The sequence below is a fragment of the Moschus berezovskii genome, chromosome 8 (genome assembly GCF_049115385.1).
Source record: "Moschus berezovskii isolate FMDL1 chromosome 8, NW_MosBer_1.0, whole genome shotgun sequence".
NCBI lineage: Eukaryota > Metazoa > Chordata > Mammalia > Artiodactyla > Moschidae > Moschus > Moschus berezovskii.
Genome location: NC_142467.1, coordinates 69,157,578 through 69,173,308, shown reverse-complemented (window position 1 = coordinate 69,173,308; position 15,731 = coordinate 69,157,578). Strand labels below are relative to the sequence as shown.

Genomic DNA, 15,731 nt, shown 5'->3' with positions numbered 1-15,731 from the left:
GGAGAAGACTCCTGAGAGTCCCTTGGACTGCAAGGAGATCAAACCAGTCAATCCTAAAGGAAATCAATCCAATACTTTGGCCACCTGATGTGAAGAGCTCACTCATTGGAAAAGACCCTGATGCCGGGAAAGGTTGAAGGCAAAAGAAGAAGGCAGCGGAGAACGAGATGGTTAAAGGGCATCACTGACTCAATGGACATAAATTTGAGCAAACTCGGGAGATAGGGCAGGACAGAGGAGCCTGGCATGCTGCAGTCCCTGGGTCACAAAGAGTCGGACACAAGTTAGCGACTGAACAACAACATAAACAAGGGGGGAAAAGACTATTCTTCAAAAATACCAACACCATAAAAGACTGACCTGTGGAAATATTCCAGATGTGAGCACTAAACACATTGCCTGATGCTGGGCTGGATCCGGTAGGTTAGAGGGAAATCACTAGGTCAACTGACAAAGCTGAAACTCAGATGTAGATGGAATGATGCACTGTATCAGTGTTAAACCTCCTGGAATCAGTAGCTGCTCTGTGGTTCTATAAGAGAATGTACTTCTTAGAACACATTGAAGCCTTTAGGGGCAGTTGTAGGCAAAATATCTGTGTGCCCTAAAATCTGTTATATTAAAACACAATCCCCAGTGTGCTGGTGTGAGGAGGTGGGCCCTTGGCATGTGATTATATCAGAAGGGCAGAGCCACCATGAAGGGATTACTGCCCTGATGAGAGAGACCCCAGAACGCTCCCTCAGCCCTTCGGCCCTATGAGGACACAGCCAGAAGCTGGCCTTTGAACCAGGAAGCAAATCCTCACCAGACCACACATCTGCTGGCACCCCGATCCTGGACTCCAGTCTGCAGACCCATGAGAAACACAATTGCTGTTATTCATAAGCCCCTGGTCCGTGGCCTTTTTGTTAGAGTAGCCCCAGTGGATGATGACAGGGGTCAAGGGCCATGATATATGCAGCTCACTCCCAAGGTCTTCAAAAAGATGTTTTCTCTGTCTAAAAAACACAGACATGGAAGGGAGAGCAAATGACAGAGCAGGTAGGGAAACTGCATGGCTGAATCTGGGGGCAAGGTTTGCAGGGGTTTTCTTACTATACTTTTTCTTTCAATTATTCTGTAAACCATTTTCAAATAAAGAGTACAGGAAAGGAAACTAAGAAAATAAAAAGCAGTGTCTTTGGCAGAGACATCAGGGAGGAAAAAGAGAGCTTCAGAGGGTGTTCCCGGCCTTGGGAGCAGCACAAAGGATGCACCTTCCAGCAGGGTGATGGGCAGGGCCTCCCCGAGTCCCTTCTCCTGGCACTGCTGTGCCTGGCCTGACAGTTAAGCAGTGAGCTAAGGTCTGGGCTACCCCCACAGCTAAGCCCAGCAGAGGGAGAGCTGGCAGAGGGGAGGGGTGCTGGGTGCTCGCAACTCGGGGGAGGTGGTTCATCCACTAACCTTTCTTATTTTTTAGTGTTATTTGTTCATTTTTGGCTGTGCTGGGTCTTCATCGCTGTGTGGGCTTTTCTCTAGTTGCAGCTAGCAGGGGCTACTCGCTAGTTGTGGTGTGTGGGCTTCCCATTGGGGTGACATCTCTTGTTGCAGAGCACGGGCTCTAGGGGACTAGACCTTCAGCAGTTGCAGCTCCCAGGCTCTAGAGAACAGGCTCAGTAGTTGTGGTTCACAGGCTTAGTTGATCTGCAGCATGTGGGATGTTCCCAGACCAGGGATTGAACTCGTGTCTCCTGCATTGACAGGCAGATTCTTGACCACTGAGCCACCAGGGAAGCCCCCCTAATCTTTCTGTTGCAAGTTCCGCTCCCCACCCCTGCAGAAAAAGAGGCCCTGGAGGAACCATTTCCAGCAGACATCCCCCTGACCTGAGCAGCTCTGGGGAGGTGAGTAGTGCGGGTAGGTCTGTCCTCCCCGCATACACCCCCATACCCCACCCCCCTGCATCACACACACAAGAAGTTTCCCCACTGCTGGGAATGCACAGAGGCCAGCGGGGACAGCATGAGGCTCCAGAGCTCCCACTGGAGCTGTGGGACTGGTCCACAGCCAGCTGTGGGGACTCTGTCACCTCTGCTCAGAGTGCTGCCAGTGGTGACCATGAGGGCCGAGCCCTGATGCTTTCCCGTCTCAGCCTCTGTCTCATGGTCTGGTTGCTGGGGACCTATAGCCCCTGACACAGAGCTTGAGTCATATTTTGAAACATTTAAAAAGACATAAAAGAAGTAACACAAGTTGAAAGTGGTAAGGTAAAGGGGAAGAACTGAGCCTGACACTGGTCCTGTCAGGAAACGTGAACAAGCCCATTTCTGCACTATCCAGATGAATTACAGGGCAGGTCCTGACCCTGAGCAGACATGTTGTTGTTCAATCACTCAGTCATGTTCAACCGTTTGCGACCCCATGGACTGCAGTGTGCCAGGCCCCTCTGTCCTTCACTGTATCCCAGAGTTTGCTCAAATTCATGTCCATTGAGTCAGTGATGCTCTCTAACCATCTCATCCTCTGCCACCCCCTTCTCCTTTGGCCCTCAAATCTTTCCCAGCATCAGGGTCTTTTCCAGTGAGTCAGCTCTTCACATCAGGTGGCCAAAGTATTGCAACTCAATGAAGCTCTGAGCTGTGCCATGCAAGGCCACCTGAGACGGACAGTTCAGAGTGAAGACTTCTGACAAAACGTGACCCACTGGAGAAGGAAATGGCAGCCTCCTCCAGTAGTCCTGCCTGGAAAATCCCATGGACAGTATGAAAAGGCAAAAAGGCACGACGCTGGAAGACGAGCCCATAGCACAGAATGTGTCCAATATGCTACTGGGGAAGAATAGAGGGCAAGAACCGATGGCTCTTTTTGCAGTGAGCCAGCATCAACCCTGAGAGTGAGGGTCGCACAGAGTCTCCCCCGCCCAAACACTTCCCGCTTTACTGAGTCCTGGACACTTCAGCCTGCAGGTCAGCAAGCAGCTGCTGGTCCAGGAGAACAGCTTGGACTCAGAGCAGCTTCAGGCGGGGCTTAAACTTGTGGAAGTTGACCGCAGGGGTGGCTACGCTCACCCGTGTCAGTGATGGTAAAACCCAGACGGATAGATTTTCCTTCTGTTCTCAACAAAGCAGACCACAGATCACAGTGGACTCATGAAGTATACACGCCTCTTTATCCGCTCACTAAATCACGATATAATGGTTGACGTGTGGGCAGTTAAGGTCACATTTTATTTCTTCGGGCCATGTCAGTGTGAAGTTTGCTTTTTTTCCCAGCTTGAAGAGGAATGCTAAAACACGTGGGGTCTTTGACAAGAGAACGAGTGCACCGTTTTGGACACTCGGCTGGTTAAAGCCTTGTTTTGTGTCACAAGGTCCCCAAGGTTGACCACCCCTATTGGTGGAGCTGCACTCTTTGCCAGCACAACAGGTACCAAGGGTCTAAGATTTCTAACCTGCACTGGTTTCCTACTCACCACACATCAGTAGCTGAAACAACAGACCCTAATCCCCTGGGGGTCGGAAGTGTCCGCAGGGCCTCCTCCCTCCCTCCTGAGGCCCAAGGGGAAACCACGGGTCCTTTCAAGGCTGCGTCCCTCTGGCCTCAGGCCAGGGCACAATGCATGGCCTTGGTGTCACCCTGTTTCCTCAGCTTCTCTCTTAGGACATGCAATGGTATTGGACCCACCCAGGGAATGCACAATAACCTCCCTGGGCCATGTCTGCGGAGCCCCTTTGCCATCCAGCATGCATGTTCGCAGGCTCAGGGCTTGGGACCCAGACATCTTTGGGGCAGTAATCAGCTGACCCCATAGTCCACCCTGGTTCCAGGCAGGACTCCTGACTCACCGGGGGTGTGAGTCTGTGTGGATATGCTTCTGGTCTTCATCACAACAGTGGTACCCACCAGAGCAATAGGGAGAGAGCAGGGGTCACGTCATCACCAGACGAGCGTGCATGGTCATCACCCTGCCCGCCCGCGAGAAACCTGCACTTGGCTCAACGAAGCATCCGTCCATCCATCCATCTGTGCTGCCAGGTCATTCAGAGAAGATGAGGGAGGGTTTGTTTTTAACCTTTTTCTTCTGAACCTCCGTCCAGGTCTGCACCTATTAATACTCAACAAATGTCCTTTACGTTACTGAGTGAAGTAGTGTCCTCAAAGCGTCTGGGAATCGTGGCTCGGGACCTGACACGTGGTGGGCTTGAGAGAAGACGTGAGAGCAGTCAGCATGCCACCTCTTCAGGACCCAGCAATTGGTCCCCAAGTGAATGAGCAGGAGCCAGAGGCAAGCGAGACTGTCTAGGACTGCAGATGCAGACAAGAGATTCTCCCACTGTGCTCAGCAGAACAACAGCCCCAGAGACACCCCGCTCCTGGTCCCTGGGCCTGTAAACATGTCATGAGGCAGAAGGGACTTTGCAGGTGGGATTAAGCTAAGACCCCTGAGATGGGGACTACCCTGGATTCCCCAGGGGCCCCAGTATCATCACAGGATCCTTATGAGAGGGAGGGGGTGTCAGAGGCAGAGACGGGAGATGCTGCGCTGTTGGCTGTGAGAATGGAGGGAGGGGCCACAAGCCAGGGGTGTGGCGCCTCTAGAAGCTGGAAAAGTGGGGAGCCCGTGCTCCCCGGGAGCCTCCAGAGGGCCCAGGCCTGCCCACACCTTGATTCAGCCCTGTGAGGCCCGAGCTAGACTCCTGACTTCAGGATTGTCAGAGAATAAATCTGTGTGGTTTCCAGCCCGCTGTTTGAGGTGACTTGTTCCGGCTGCTGTAGGAAACTCATATGGGGATGGGGACTGTGGGTCTTTCACCAACTCCGTGACCCTCAGTCTCCACCTCAGCACAGTGGTCCCCTCAGTGTGGGGACCTCAGACACTGATGGTCCCCAACAGGTCCCCACCCTGCTAAGATCAGTAAGTTGTGCAGCAGGCATTAGCTGATCCATCACAGAGCTCAAGGTGCTGTGGACACTATAGATCAGCAAATCGGGACAGAAGGACTCAGAGGGAAATTTCTGACATGGGGAGGGGAAGGTGTGCTGTCCAAGGGGCTGGCGACGGCAGGGGAACATGAGTGGGTAAAAAGGCTGCAGGATTGCAGGCTGGATGCAAACATGAACATCATTATTATTATTATCGTCTCCTCTTTCAGCCACTATCCTCCCGCCTCCAGGCCAAGGCGCTCAGAGCCACACACAGTGTCAGGTTGCACTTGGGTGTTTACTGGGAACGGGCTCAGGGGCCAGGCCTGAGGCTCATGCTTTCTTGGTGACAGTCTTGGGGGTAGCGAGCTCGTACAGGCGAGGGGACGCCTGCGCCACCAGGGCGGCAGGGGACACGTGGGAGGGGTCGTAGCCCTCATTCGGGTCCTTCCGCACTCGGGGTTTTGCCAGAGACAGGATGCGGGGACTAGCCACTGCCTTCTTGGTGACCTCCAGCACCTCCCAGCGCGGGTCACGGTCAGGAACACACTTGTCCGACAGGGCCTTGGGCACTGGAGGGGGCGGGAGGGGGGCGCAGTGTCAGCAGCCAGAGCCCCCCTCCCCACGGAGAGCAGTCTTCTGAGTCAGAGCTCCCCAGTTCAATGTCCTGTCCCTCCGCAGATGACGGATAAACACACGCATCCCTCCACATATGCGGGCATCACTCACTCATGAAGAGAAGGCCTGACACTCGCCACCACATGGATGGACCCTGAGAACAGGATACTCACTGAGAGAAGCAGACGCAGAAGGACACACAGAGTGTGATTCCACTGATGGGAAAGTTCCAGAACAGGCTGACCCACAAAGTGAGTGGGTTCCTGGTGGTCAGGGGCTGGGGAGGGGGGGAGGTGGACAGCTGATGGAGATGGGGCTTCACTTTGGAGGGGTGGAATGTTCTGGAATTGATTGTGTGGGACATAGAGAACAGGTGGGAAGGAAGGGAAGGATTGGGAGTTTGGGGTTAGCAGATGCAAACTATATTATACACAGGATGGACAAGCAACAAGGTCCTACTGTAAAGCACAGGGAACTACATTCAATATCCGGTGACACTTGGAACTCTGCTGTTATGTTATATAACTAAATGTTATGTGGCAGCCAGGATGGGAGGGAGTTTGGGAGAGAACAGACACATGTCTGTGTATACCTGAGTCCCTTCACCTGAAACTATCGCAGCACTGTTAGTCAGTTATATCCCAATACACAATTAAGAGTTGAAAATTCCTATGATAAAAGATAATGGAAAAAATATGAAAAAGAATGTGTATAACTGAGTCACCCCTTCGCTGTTCAGCAGAAATTAACACAATATTGTAATTCAACTACACTTCAATAAAATTTTTTAAATAAATAAAGTAATATATAAATTTTTTAAATAAAATGGGTTGTAGTAATGTGCCCACAGCTCTCTGTGAGTGTACTGGGAAGTACTGAACTGTGCATTTTCAAGGGTGAGTCATAAAGAACAATGTCTCAAATGGTCACGGGCCCAGACAGGGATTGGAGGGGCAGACACAGGTGCCCTGGTGGCTGAGGGTGAGGCAGGGGCTCCATCAGCCCCACTGCCCATGCACCTGTGGCCCCAGCTGGGTCCTCCCCATAGGGTCCACCAGCTACATGTGACCAGCACCCCATATGGACTGGGATTTATCCTATTTAATTTTAATAAAATCCATTAATTGAATTAAATCAATAGGTTGATTGACATTTAGTCCATTTCAGTAGTGGACAGACGGGTCTCAGAGCAGACCTGTGGTTCAACCGGGTCTACCGCTCACTGGCCGGGAGCCCTGGCCCTGCTCCTGCTTGGACCCCCTACTTCTTCACCACCCCTTCCCCCACAGTGGGAGCCTCGGGACTTGGCCCACATAGGGACCAGGAAAGAGTGACTGCTGGTGACTACTGGTGACCACTCCTATGGACCTTCAGTTTTGAGGGTTTCCTTTCCAAACCCCTCTTTGCCCCAAGACTCTGCAAATGCAAAAAGGCCGTCTCCACTCAGCAGAGGAGCTGCAGCTCCAGGGAGAGGCACTCAGTGAAAAGGGGAGCCTGCGCTGGGGCCCCCAAAGGGGGTACTGGGGGGCCTTGGGAGGACCAGCCAGAACCCACCTTCCTGGAGTCCTCACGGTGACTCAGGGGGTCACCCTGTTGCAACATCTGGGCTCTGAAAATCCATCGGTCACCAGTTAACAGTGCGACCCGTCCACAGCCACACAGCACCGTACTGCATGGACCAGTGCTGCCCAGGGACCCTGCACTGCGTGTTTCCTGTCTTCACTTTTTAAACGCTGGTCAGAACCATCAGTGGGTGGGAGTCTGCAGTTGGAAATACATGGCCCTACGCCAGTCTTATCCATACATATACACACAGAGGGATGTGTGTTGATAACATGCTCCTGTGAAGCCTGGATGAATACACCCACATGTGTATGTACAAATGTACATGTGCTTATGTTCCAGATGTGTGTGTCCATGCATGTGTGTGTGAGAGAGAGGCAGAAGTGCATGTGTGCTTGTGTCTCTGTTCATTTAACCAATCTTTAACAAATTCAGCGAATACTTTAACAAATAGTAAGGGGCTTCCCTGGTGGCTCAGTGGTAAAGAATCTGCCTGCAGTGCGGGAGACTTGGGTTCAGTCCTTGGGTGGGGAAGATCCTCTGGAGGAGGAAATGGCAACCCACTCCAGTGCTCTTGCCTGGAGAATCCCATGGACAGAGGAGCCTGGCCACAGTCCATGGGGTCGCAAAGAGTCACGGACGCAACTAAGCAACTAAACCACCACCAGGGGAACAGATGAACGAATCAACAAACATAAGAAACTATAAGCAAGCTCGAAAGAAAAATGACTGGCAGGAAGCTACTTTGCAAAGTGCTCGACCAAGGGTTAGTGATCATCTTACATAAAGAGCTGCTGCAAATTAATTCCCTCCCCCAATCCCCCAATAAAAACAGGAAATAGGAAACTGAGAAAAAGACACAGCACAGTAAGCCGAAATGGCCAGTCAAGCTCCCTGGCGATCCTGTGCCAGGAGCAGGGGCACACTTGAGTTTCCCAAAGCCCCTGACTGCCTTTGGGTGGTGAGATCCCTTTCTTCATGCCTTGCTACGTTTTTCAGATTCTCTACAATTACTGCATATTATTTCTGTTGTGGGGGAGCCAGGTCTTCCTTTGTTTTTCAAGGACAGGAGGAGACTCTAGCCAGGACCCTGTGGTCCCAGCTTGGCTCTCCAGGCACTGGCCTGCATCCCAGGTTTCCCTTCTGCACCTACATGCCATGCTGGAAGACCCAGTCAGACAACGTATTCGGCTCAGGCCCACAACCCCCATTCCAGCCCCCAGGGAATGCAAGCAGATGCAGTATGAACTGCCCACAGAGATTCAGACAGTGGGTCTGCAGGTTAGTGGGAGTCAGGGGAACACAAATCTTGCAGAACCAGCTCCAAGTGGACCGGTTGCTCCCAACTGCATCCAGTGTGGAAGGGTACTTCATGAGACATCGAGCACCCCCCGGGACCCACTTACTGGCCAGGTGAAGAAGGCGGTTAAAGTCTGACACATGTGGCTTGGGTTTTGGCATGGGGTCCCACTCTTCCAGCAGGGTGGCTGCAGCCTTGGGCTTTGCCAGTTGGATGATCCTCGAACTGGGAATGGCCATCTGGGCTGCCCTGGACACTTGGGACACCTAGAAACAGAGTTAGAGGGAAAGAGTAAAGCAGCCTGCGCTGTTTCACACACCCCTGGGTCAAAAGATCCCTTAAGCAATGCTGAAAGACAAAAGACTGGCTAGGAAGTTTGTCTACAGTGTGTTCAATGAAGGATTAGTAGCCATCATATATAAAGAGGTTCTCTAAGTCAATAACATGAAAAATCAGTAGGAAATAGCTAATCATGAAGGAAAGTAAACCCAAAGGATCAATAATCCTTTTTGTGCACCAGGGAAATGTAAATTAAAACAGCAAAATATCACTCCATGCCAATAAATTTGGCAAAAGTGACAAAGTCTGGCATTATCAAGCCCTGGCAGGAAGGTGGGAGGACAGAGACCTGATGCACGGCTGGTAGAGGGTAAACTGTACAAGCACTTTGTTTGTGTGTGACATTCAGTGTTTCACAGAACTCTCCACCGGGTGCACTCTGCTGGGGAGGATACTGCCCAGAGGCAGAGGATTGGCTGAAATGATCCTTAGGGCCATCATTAAAATTTGTGTCTCTTTCCTCCTGAAATTGTGCTGCTTAGAAATCACATATACTACTCATACCAAAGACATCCTGGTGTTCACAATCTCATGTCCCTCTCAACTACCCATTCCATCCCCGCTTCTTTCTTCCGCTCCTTCTCTCCCCCATCAACAGTCCGCACAGCTCCAGTCACCAGCTGAGGTGGATGAATCAGCCTGCAGTCCTACCCTCAGGGGACTGCCAGCCTGGAGGGGTAACAAGCAGGGAAAATTCATTCATCCGCACATTCAAATAATATTGATGACCACTCCAAGCCCTGTGCATGCCAGGGCCGGAGACTTGTTGAAGGACCTTCATTTAGTCCCCAGGGAGGCACAAGGGAGAGTAAAAGTGGAGAAGGCCCCATCCTGCCAGCTTTCTTGGGCACTGGGGAGCCACAGAGGGTGCTGGAGCACAAAAGGGCTTAAAGGCTGAACCGGCAGAGGCAGGGCAGGGGCCGGGAAAATGGCAGGTACACCTCCCGGGAAAAGCTGAGGCCAGACTCTCCTCTGGATCCTTGACCAATCCAACTGACTGTGAAGCTTTCTTTGAGACAACTGGGGAAATGGAACATGGATTGGGGATTTGAACACTAAGGTATTGTTAAATTCTTCTAGTTGGATCATTGCTGGTATGTTTATTACTTTTTTTTTAATCTTTTTGAGAGTTGTGAGTTAAAGTTTTATTTGGGACAAAATGAGGACTGCAGCCTGAGGGATAGCTCTGAAAAACTGCTCCCCATTGTTGACATGGTTTTAAACCATCACAAACCATGTGATGTCTGAATTCAGTTGTAAAAGTCTTCAAGTCAGGAGGGGTTGGGGAGGGTTGATCTGTCAAACAATCACACAAAAACACCCAGGGACAAGCTCTTCAATGCATGTTAAACCACATGGCCCAGGACTTCCCAGGTAGTCCAAGGGTTAAGACTCCCCCTTCTAATGCAGGTGGCTCAGATGGTAAAAGAATCTGCCTACAGTGCAGAAGACCGGGCTTCGATCCTTGGGTAGGGAAGATCCCCTGGAAAAGGAAATGGCAACCAGCTCCAGCATTCTTGCCTGGAGAATTCTAAGGACAAAGGAGCCGAGTAGGCTACAATTCATGGGGGTCACAAATGGTCGGGCATAGCTGAGCAACTAAGACTTTCACTTTCACTTTTCCAACGCAGGAGGCCCAGGTTGATCCCTGGTCAGGGAACTAAGGTCCCACATGCCATGGGGAGAGATAAGGGCCGGATTCAGGATGGACTGAACTCTGGTGTCACCTCTGAACCGGTTGTCATGCACTCGTTCAAGCAGATGGCTCGGGGCTCCCCTCTGTCCTGACCAGCAGGGGAGCGTGGTCCCTGCCCGCCTTCAAGGGGGCGGAGGAAAGTAAAGGGTGGGCGGGGAGGGGGGAGTGGAGGGGCGGGGAAAGTGAAGGGGCGGGGTTTCTTGAACCCACACTGGGACTCCCGATGGCTAAGAGAAGCAGCCACACGCCTGTTCCCTCTTGTCCTTGTGCATCCTGTGAGCCCCTGGGTGGGGGTGGGGGGCAGGCGAGCCCCCCGGAGGGAGCCAGGGAGCTCCAAGGACGGAAGGGCACCCACCTCGGACATGTTTATGCTCCAGATGTTGTTTCGGACCTTTGGGGTGGCCAGTTCCTGTAGGCGATTGGACGCTCGATACTCCAAGGTGGACCGCGGAATGGGCCAGATAGAAGTGGTCCTAAGGGAGAGCCTAAGTCTGAGACCCCAGCCAACCCAGGGGCCTTGTCTGCGTGCGTCTGAGACCCTGGCCTTGCAGGAAGATGTGTCTGTGCACGCATGTGCGACTCCTCTCTGATTTTGAGATTCAGGGGAGCCTGGTGCAGAAGCGGGTTTTCTAATCCCTCCGAGATGAGTCCTTCAGTTCAGTTCAGTTCAGCTCAGTCGTGTCCGACTCTCCGCGACCCCATGAATCACAGCACGCCAGGCCTCCCTGTCCATCACCAACTCCCGGAGTACACTCAAACTCATGTCCACAGAGTCAGTGATGCCATCCCGCCATCTCATTCTCCGTCGTCCCCTTCTTCTCCCGCCCCCAACCTTTCCCAGCATCAGAGTCTTTTCCAGTGAGTCAACTCGTTGCATGAGGTGGCCAAAGTATTGGAGTTTCAGCTTTAGCATCAATGAACACCCAGGATTGAGTCCTTAAAAGACCCCTAACAGAGCCCCACCTTCCTCTCAAGGATGGAGCAATGCTCTCCTGGGTCGTATCCTCCCTGCCGCCCTTACAGCCCCCGCCGTCAGGATGGGGTCAGAAGGTGGACCAAAGGGATGAAGTGAGCCCTGCCCACCCCCCAAACTCATGTCTCAGCTCTGCCTCTGCACCAGAAACAGCATATTTCATTGATCTGAGGCCAATTCTTCTCTTATTTTCACCTTTGTGAGCCTGGCATGTTCTGTAATCTGGGGTGATCTCTGTGTGACCTGTAATCTGGGGTGAGGCTGGAATGAAGCAGATAAATGCTGTCAGCCCAACCAGAAGGCCCGGTGCTCTCCTCTCCAGGGTGGCCATGACAGAACTGTTTGTACAGAGGTCACTCCAGATCACAGGTCCCACAGAGGTCACCCCAGATGACTGGTCCCTCAGAGGTACCTCCAGATCATGCTCTGACCAGCATTAAGGGAAAAAGCTATTGTCACAAGACCGGCACAGAGCCAGTGGCTGAAACTGGTTAACACTGGTAAGTGGGACTCCCCGTAGTCACTTATCTTTCCATGTGTGAGTGAGAGATGAAAGCAGAGCCTGTGTGGAATAACTTCAGATCCCACGTTGGCCATCGTGGAAGCCCCATGTGCTAAGACAGAGTCGTGCCAGGAGGCAAGCACCTAAAACTGTAAATCTCACGGCCACCCGCTGCCTAGGGGACTCAAGCACCTGCCTTGAGACCCGCCAGCATCCCATCCCGTCTGGGCCACTGGGCCTCAAAGACTTGGTGCCCGAGGTCCGGGCCATGTGGATAGTCACTTGGCCCCCAGACCTGGGCCCTCCCCTGCTACAATACCCTGACAGACAGAGGTCTCTGCCTGGAACCCCCTACCTGTTGTTGTTGTAATACTCGGAGTAGAACCTCTTGGGTCGGGCCAGCTCCTCCACCCGGCGGGACACCTCTACACAAAAGGAGAAGCAGCTGCCCTGGAAAGCTGCCCTCCCCTCCCACCCAGGGCTCTCTTCCTCCTGACCTGGCTTCACACCAGCTGACAGCTCATACCAGACACCCCCACTGGGGACCACAGGACACATGAGGGGGGTTGCTCAGGCCCCTCTGCTCCTTGGCCCTGCTGTGGATTTGGGCCTGAAGTCAGGATGGGCCTGGGCTTGAGGGGGCCTCCATGCTAACTGGGGTTGGGGGGAATTCTAAACCTGAGTGAGAACTTGCCCTGAGGCTCTGAGTGTCTCTCCAGAAACAAGCTCTGAAAAGGAAAGGGGTCTTTTGTGAAGTTCATACCGACCCCACTTTGGCTGAGATGCAAACTGCAATTTCCCCTGGAGAGTTTGTTCCCACTCCTCCCCCAGGACCAACCTCCAGCTAGGAAAGGAGACACCCTCCCTGGAAGACTGGGGAGGGGCAGTCCCACAGGGGCTTGAGAGGTTTGGGCCTGGGAGGCCCCAAGGTCTCCCCTATCAGAGCCAGGCACAGGTCAGGGTGAGATAGGGGTGACCGAGCCATAGGCACCAGGCCAGCCCCAGTCCTCACTCCAGCACCCCCACAAAGAAGCGCAGGCATTGGGCAGGTGGACCTACCGGGCACTGTGATGGTGAGGGTGGTGTCCTCGAGAAATCTCTCTGTCCAGTACACAGATGGCCTGGAACATAGCCAGCAGGGCTCATGAGGGGAGACAGCCTCCGCAGGTGTACCCCACTCAGAAGCAGAGCTCAGGGCACCCCATGAACACAAACAGTGGGAAGAGTGCAGCTGGAGGGGGAGAAAGGGAGAGAGCAAGTGGATGGCAGCAGAGGCAGGTAGAGAGGAACAAGACAGGAAGGCCTTAGGCACACGGGAGAGTGTAGATTATTTAGCAAGGCTGGTATTCAGAGAAGGAGGGAGCTGGAAAAAAAAAGAGGCATAACTGAGAAGGGAGCCCAGGCGGTACTGGCACAGACCCACCTCAGGCAGGGGCTGGGGTCCAGAGCTCCGGGTGGAGCTGAGAATCCTGGGGTAGGGCCCAGTGCAGAGCCCTCTCCCCTCCCCGACCCAGGAGAGGAGGGGTACCCCAGACTCACCAGTAGATACAGAACTTCAGGCTCCGCATGCGCGGGGACACCCAGGCATGGCCCCTGCAGCAGCAACCCATCCTGCGGGAGACAGGCCTGCCAGCCTCCACACTGGGCTCCGCTGGACCAGGTCGGTCTGGGGCTGCTGCGCATCCCCTCTCAGACGGCCCCACCACCACCACCACACCTGCCAGGCCAGCTGCCCACCGGCCGGTTGCCTCACCTGTCTTTCAAGACTTGCCAGTTGGTCTTGGGCTTCGCCAGCTCAAACAGCCGCCTCCTCTTCTTCCTCTCTGGGCTCACAGAGGTGCGAGGGGTCCTCTGGGAGATGGAGAGCCGCCTGGGGGGAGAGGGATGGTGAGGTCGAGCCCTTGCTCCCCCAGCAGGAACCCCACCCTTCTGCTCCTGCCCCGTCCTCTAGAGGAGAACCCGGCACCACCAAGACCTGGTCTGAAATCGTAGCTCTGCCACCAGCCAGTCCCTCAATTCCCCCCCTGCCAGGCCCCAAAGGGGACGCTGAGCCAGGGTGAGTGCCCCCAGGAAGCCCCCCGAGAGCCCCAGACATCCCGTCTCCCCTCCTGGCTCAGATGTCCTCCCCAAGCCCCACCCATGCCCCCGCCACTGCCTGGCCAGCCACATCACCCGCCATCTGTGTACTCCTCACGCCAGCTCCGTGGGAGCCGGAAACCAATGCGCCCAGAGGGCAAAGGTCCCTGTCTGTGTCCAAGGGGACGCACGCTGACCCAGGAGTAGGGGCTGAGGACTTCCAACCAAGGAACCCAGGCATATCCCAGGGCACAGGGTCCCACAGGTAGGAAGGAGCGCCCACTCATTTCCCGGCGTCCTCCTCTCACCCAAAAACATTTCTGGTGATTTGTGGTACTTGGAAGGGTTTCAGCTTTAGAGCTTCTTTTTCTGTCTGTGGATGGCTGCTCACAACCTCTCAACTCTGCCATCTGACCTCTGCCCACTCCAAGTCTCCTGCCACACGGACAGGGGCGGTTTGCCAACATCCTCCTCAGATGAGCAGCAAGGAGCTGATCCCTTCACCCTTAAGAGTGAGGGCACGGGTCCAGAGCCCCCAGGCCAGTGCAGCCACCCCCAGAGCCACCCCCGCCACACCCCAGCCCGGGCACCCGCTCCCCAACCCACCTCATCTCAGGCATGCCCTCCTCCATGTCTTTCTCCAGAGCCCTCTCAAGCCCCAAGAGGGCCTCTTCTGGGTTCTGGGCATCCACAGATTCTTCCCCAGCCACCTCCTCAGGGGGGATCTCCTCCTCTTGGTCTTCCAGTTTCAGGTCCCCATCATCCAGACCCAGAAGCTTGGGGTCCATGGACCCTACATTCTCATATACCGTGCCCTGGAGGCCCAGTGAGACATCATCCTGCCCCCTCTCTGTCTGGTCCTCGGCCTCCGGCGTGTGGTGATTATAGAACGAGTTTTGCTGGTGGTCCCCCATGTGCCAGGCCCTCCCCAGCCTTGCTCCCGCAACACCCAAATGAGTCTGTGGTCACCCAGCAACCGGAGAATGGCCTGCCCACATTCCTAGCCCACATTCCACCCCCAGCACATCTGTCTGCAGGTGCCCCCCCACCCAGACAGCACTGAGGCTCCCGCAGCCACCCACCCCTCCAGCCTCACCTGCTGCTCCCTTTCTGCTGCTCTGCTGTCCTGTCCCCTAAATGTGTGCCCACCTCCAGACCTTTGCACCAGCCAGCCCTCTGCCCACACTCGTCCTGAGGGGCACCTCCTCGGGAAGGCAGACTGATCCCCGGGTCTCTCTGCATCTCGGCACCTGGCATGGCTTTTCTGTGGTGTTTGGCATGGCCTGAGATGATGTCACTCGCTTATTCCTTTCTTTTTCAGTGTCTATGTCTGCCTCGTAGAAAGTTGCCTTCCCAGGCCAGGGGCTGAAAGCACCCCATTCACTGGGGCCTGGGGGTGCCTCTCAGGGAGGGGCTCCTGCTGGAGCACACCCAGCTCACCCTACACTTCCTCTTCAGTTCAGTTCAGTCGCTCAGTCGTGTCCGATTCTTGGCCCATTTGTGCTCAGATGGGGGAGTTGCCGCTGGTGGTGACAGTTCATCAGGGGTCCCACACCCTCCCTGGGACAGGCTCAGAAATGGGACTGGAGAGGGTGTCTGCAGGGGCTTTGAGGTATGGCATCCTCTGTCTTGCAAGGGGACAGGAGGAAGAGGCTCTCTCTCTTCTTGGTTGTTTCTGGGACTATGTGTGATGTCTGGAGCTCAGGCAGCCATCTTGTTCCCGGTCACAAGTCTTTGTGCCCAATGCACGGTGAGGCCA

General features: G+C 54.2%; 1 protein-coding gene across 1 annotated transcript; it reads right to left on the bottom strand.

The window, feature by feature from the left end:
* Positions 1 to 5,238: 5,238 nt before the first annotated feature.
* Positions 5,239 to 14,886, bottom strand: SPMAP2 (sperm microtubule associated protein 2). The gene is made up of 8 exons (XM_088838730.1): positions 14,579 to 14,886; positions 13,650 to 13,766; positions 13,436 to 13,507; positions 12,956 to 13,017; positions 12,252 to 12,321; positions 10,777 to 10,894; positions 8,493 to 8,652; positions 5,239 to 5,477 (listed from the first exon to the last, which is right to left on the bottom strand). Exons 1-8 carry the CDS (start codon positions 14,884 to 14,886, stop codon positions 5,239 to 5,241), a joined length of 1,146 nt encoding a protein of 381 aa, XP_088694856.1.
* Between the last annotated feature and the right edge of the window lie 845 nt (positions 14,887 to 15,731).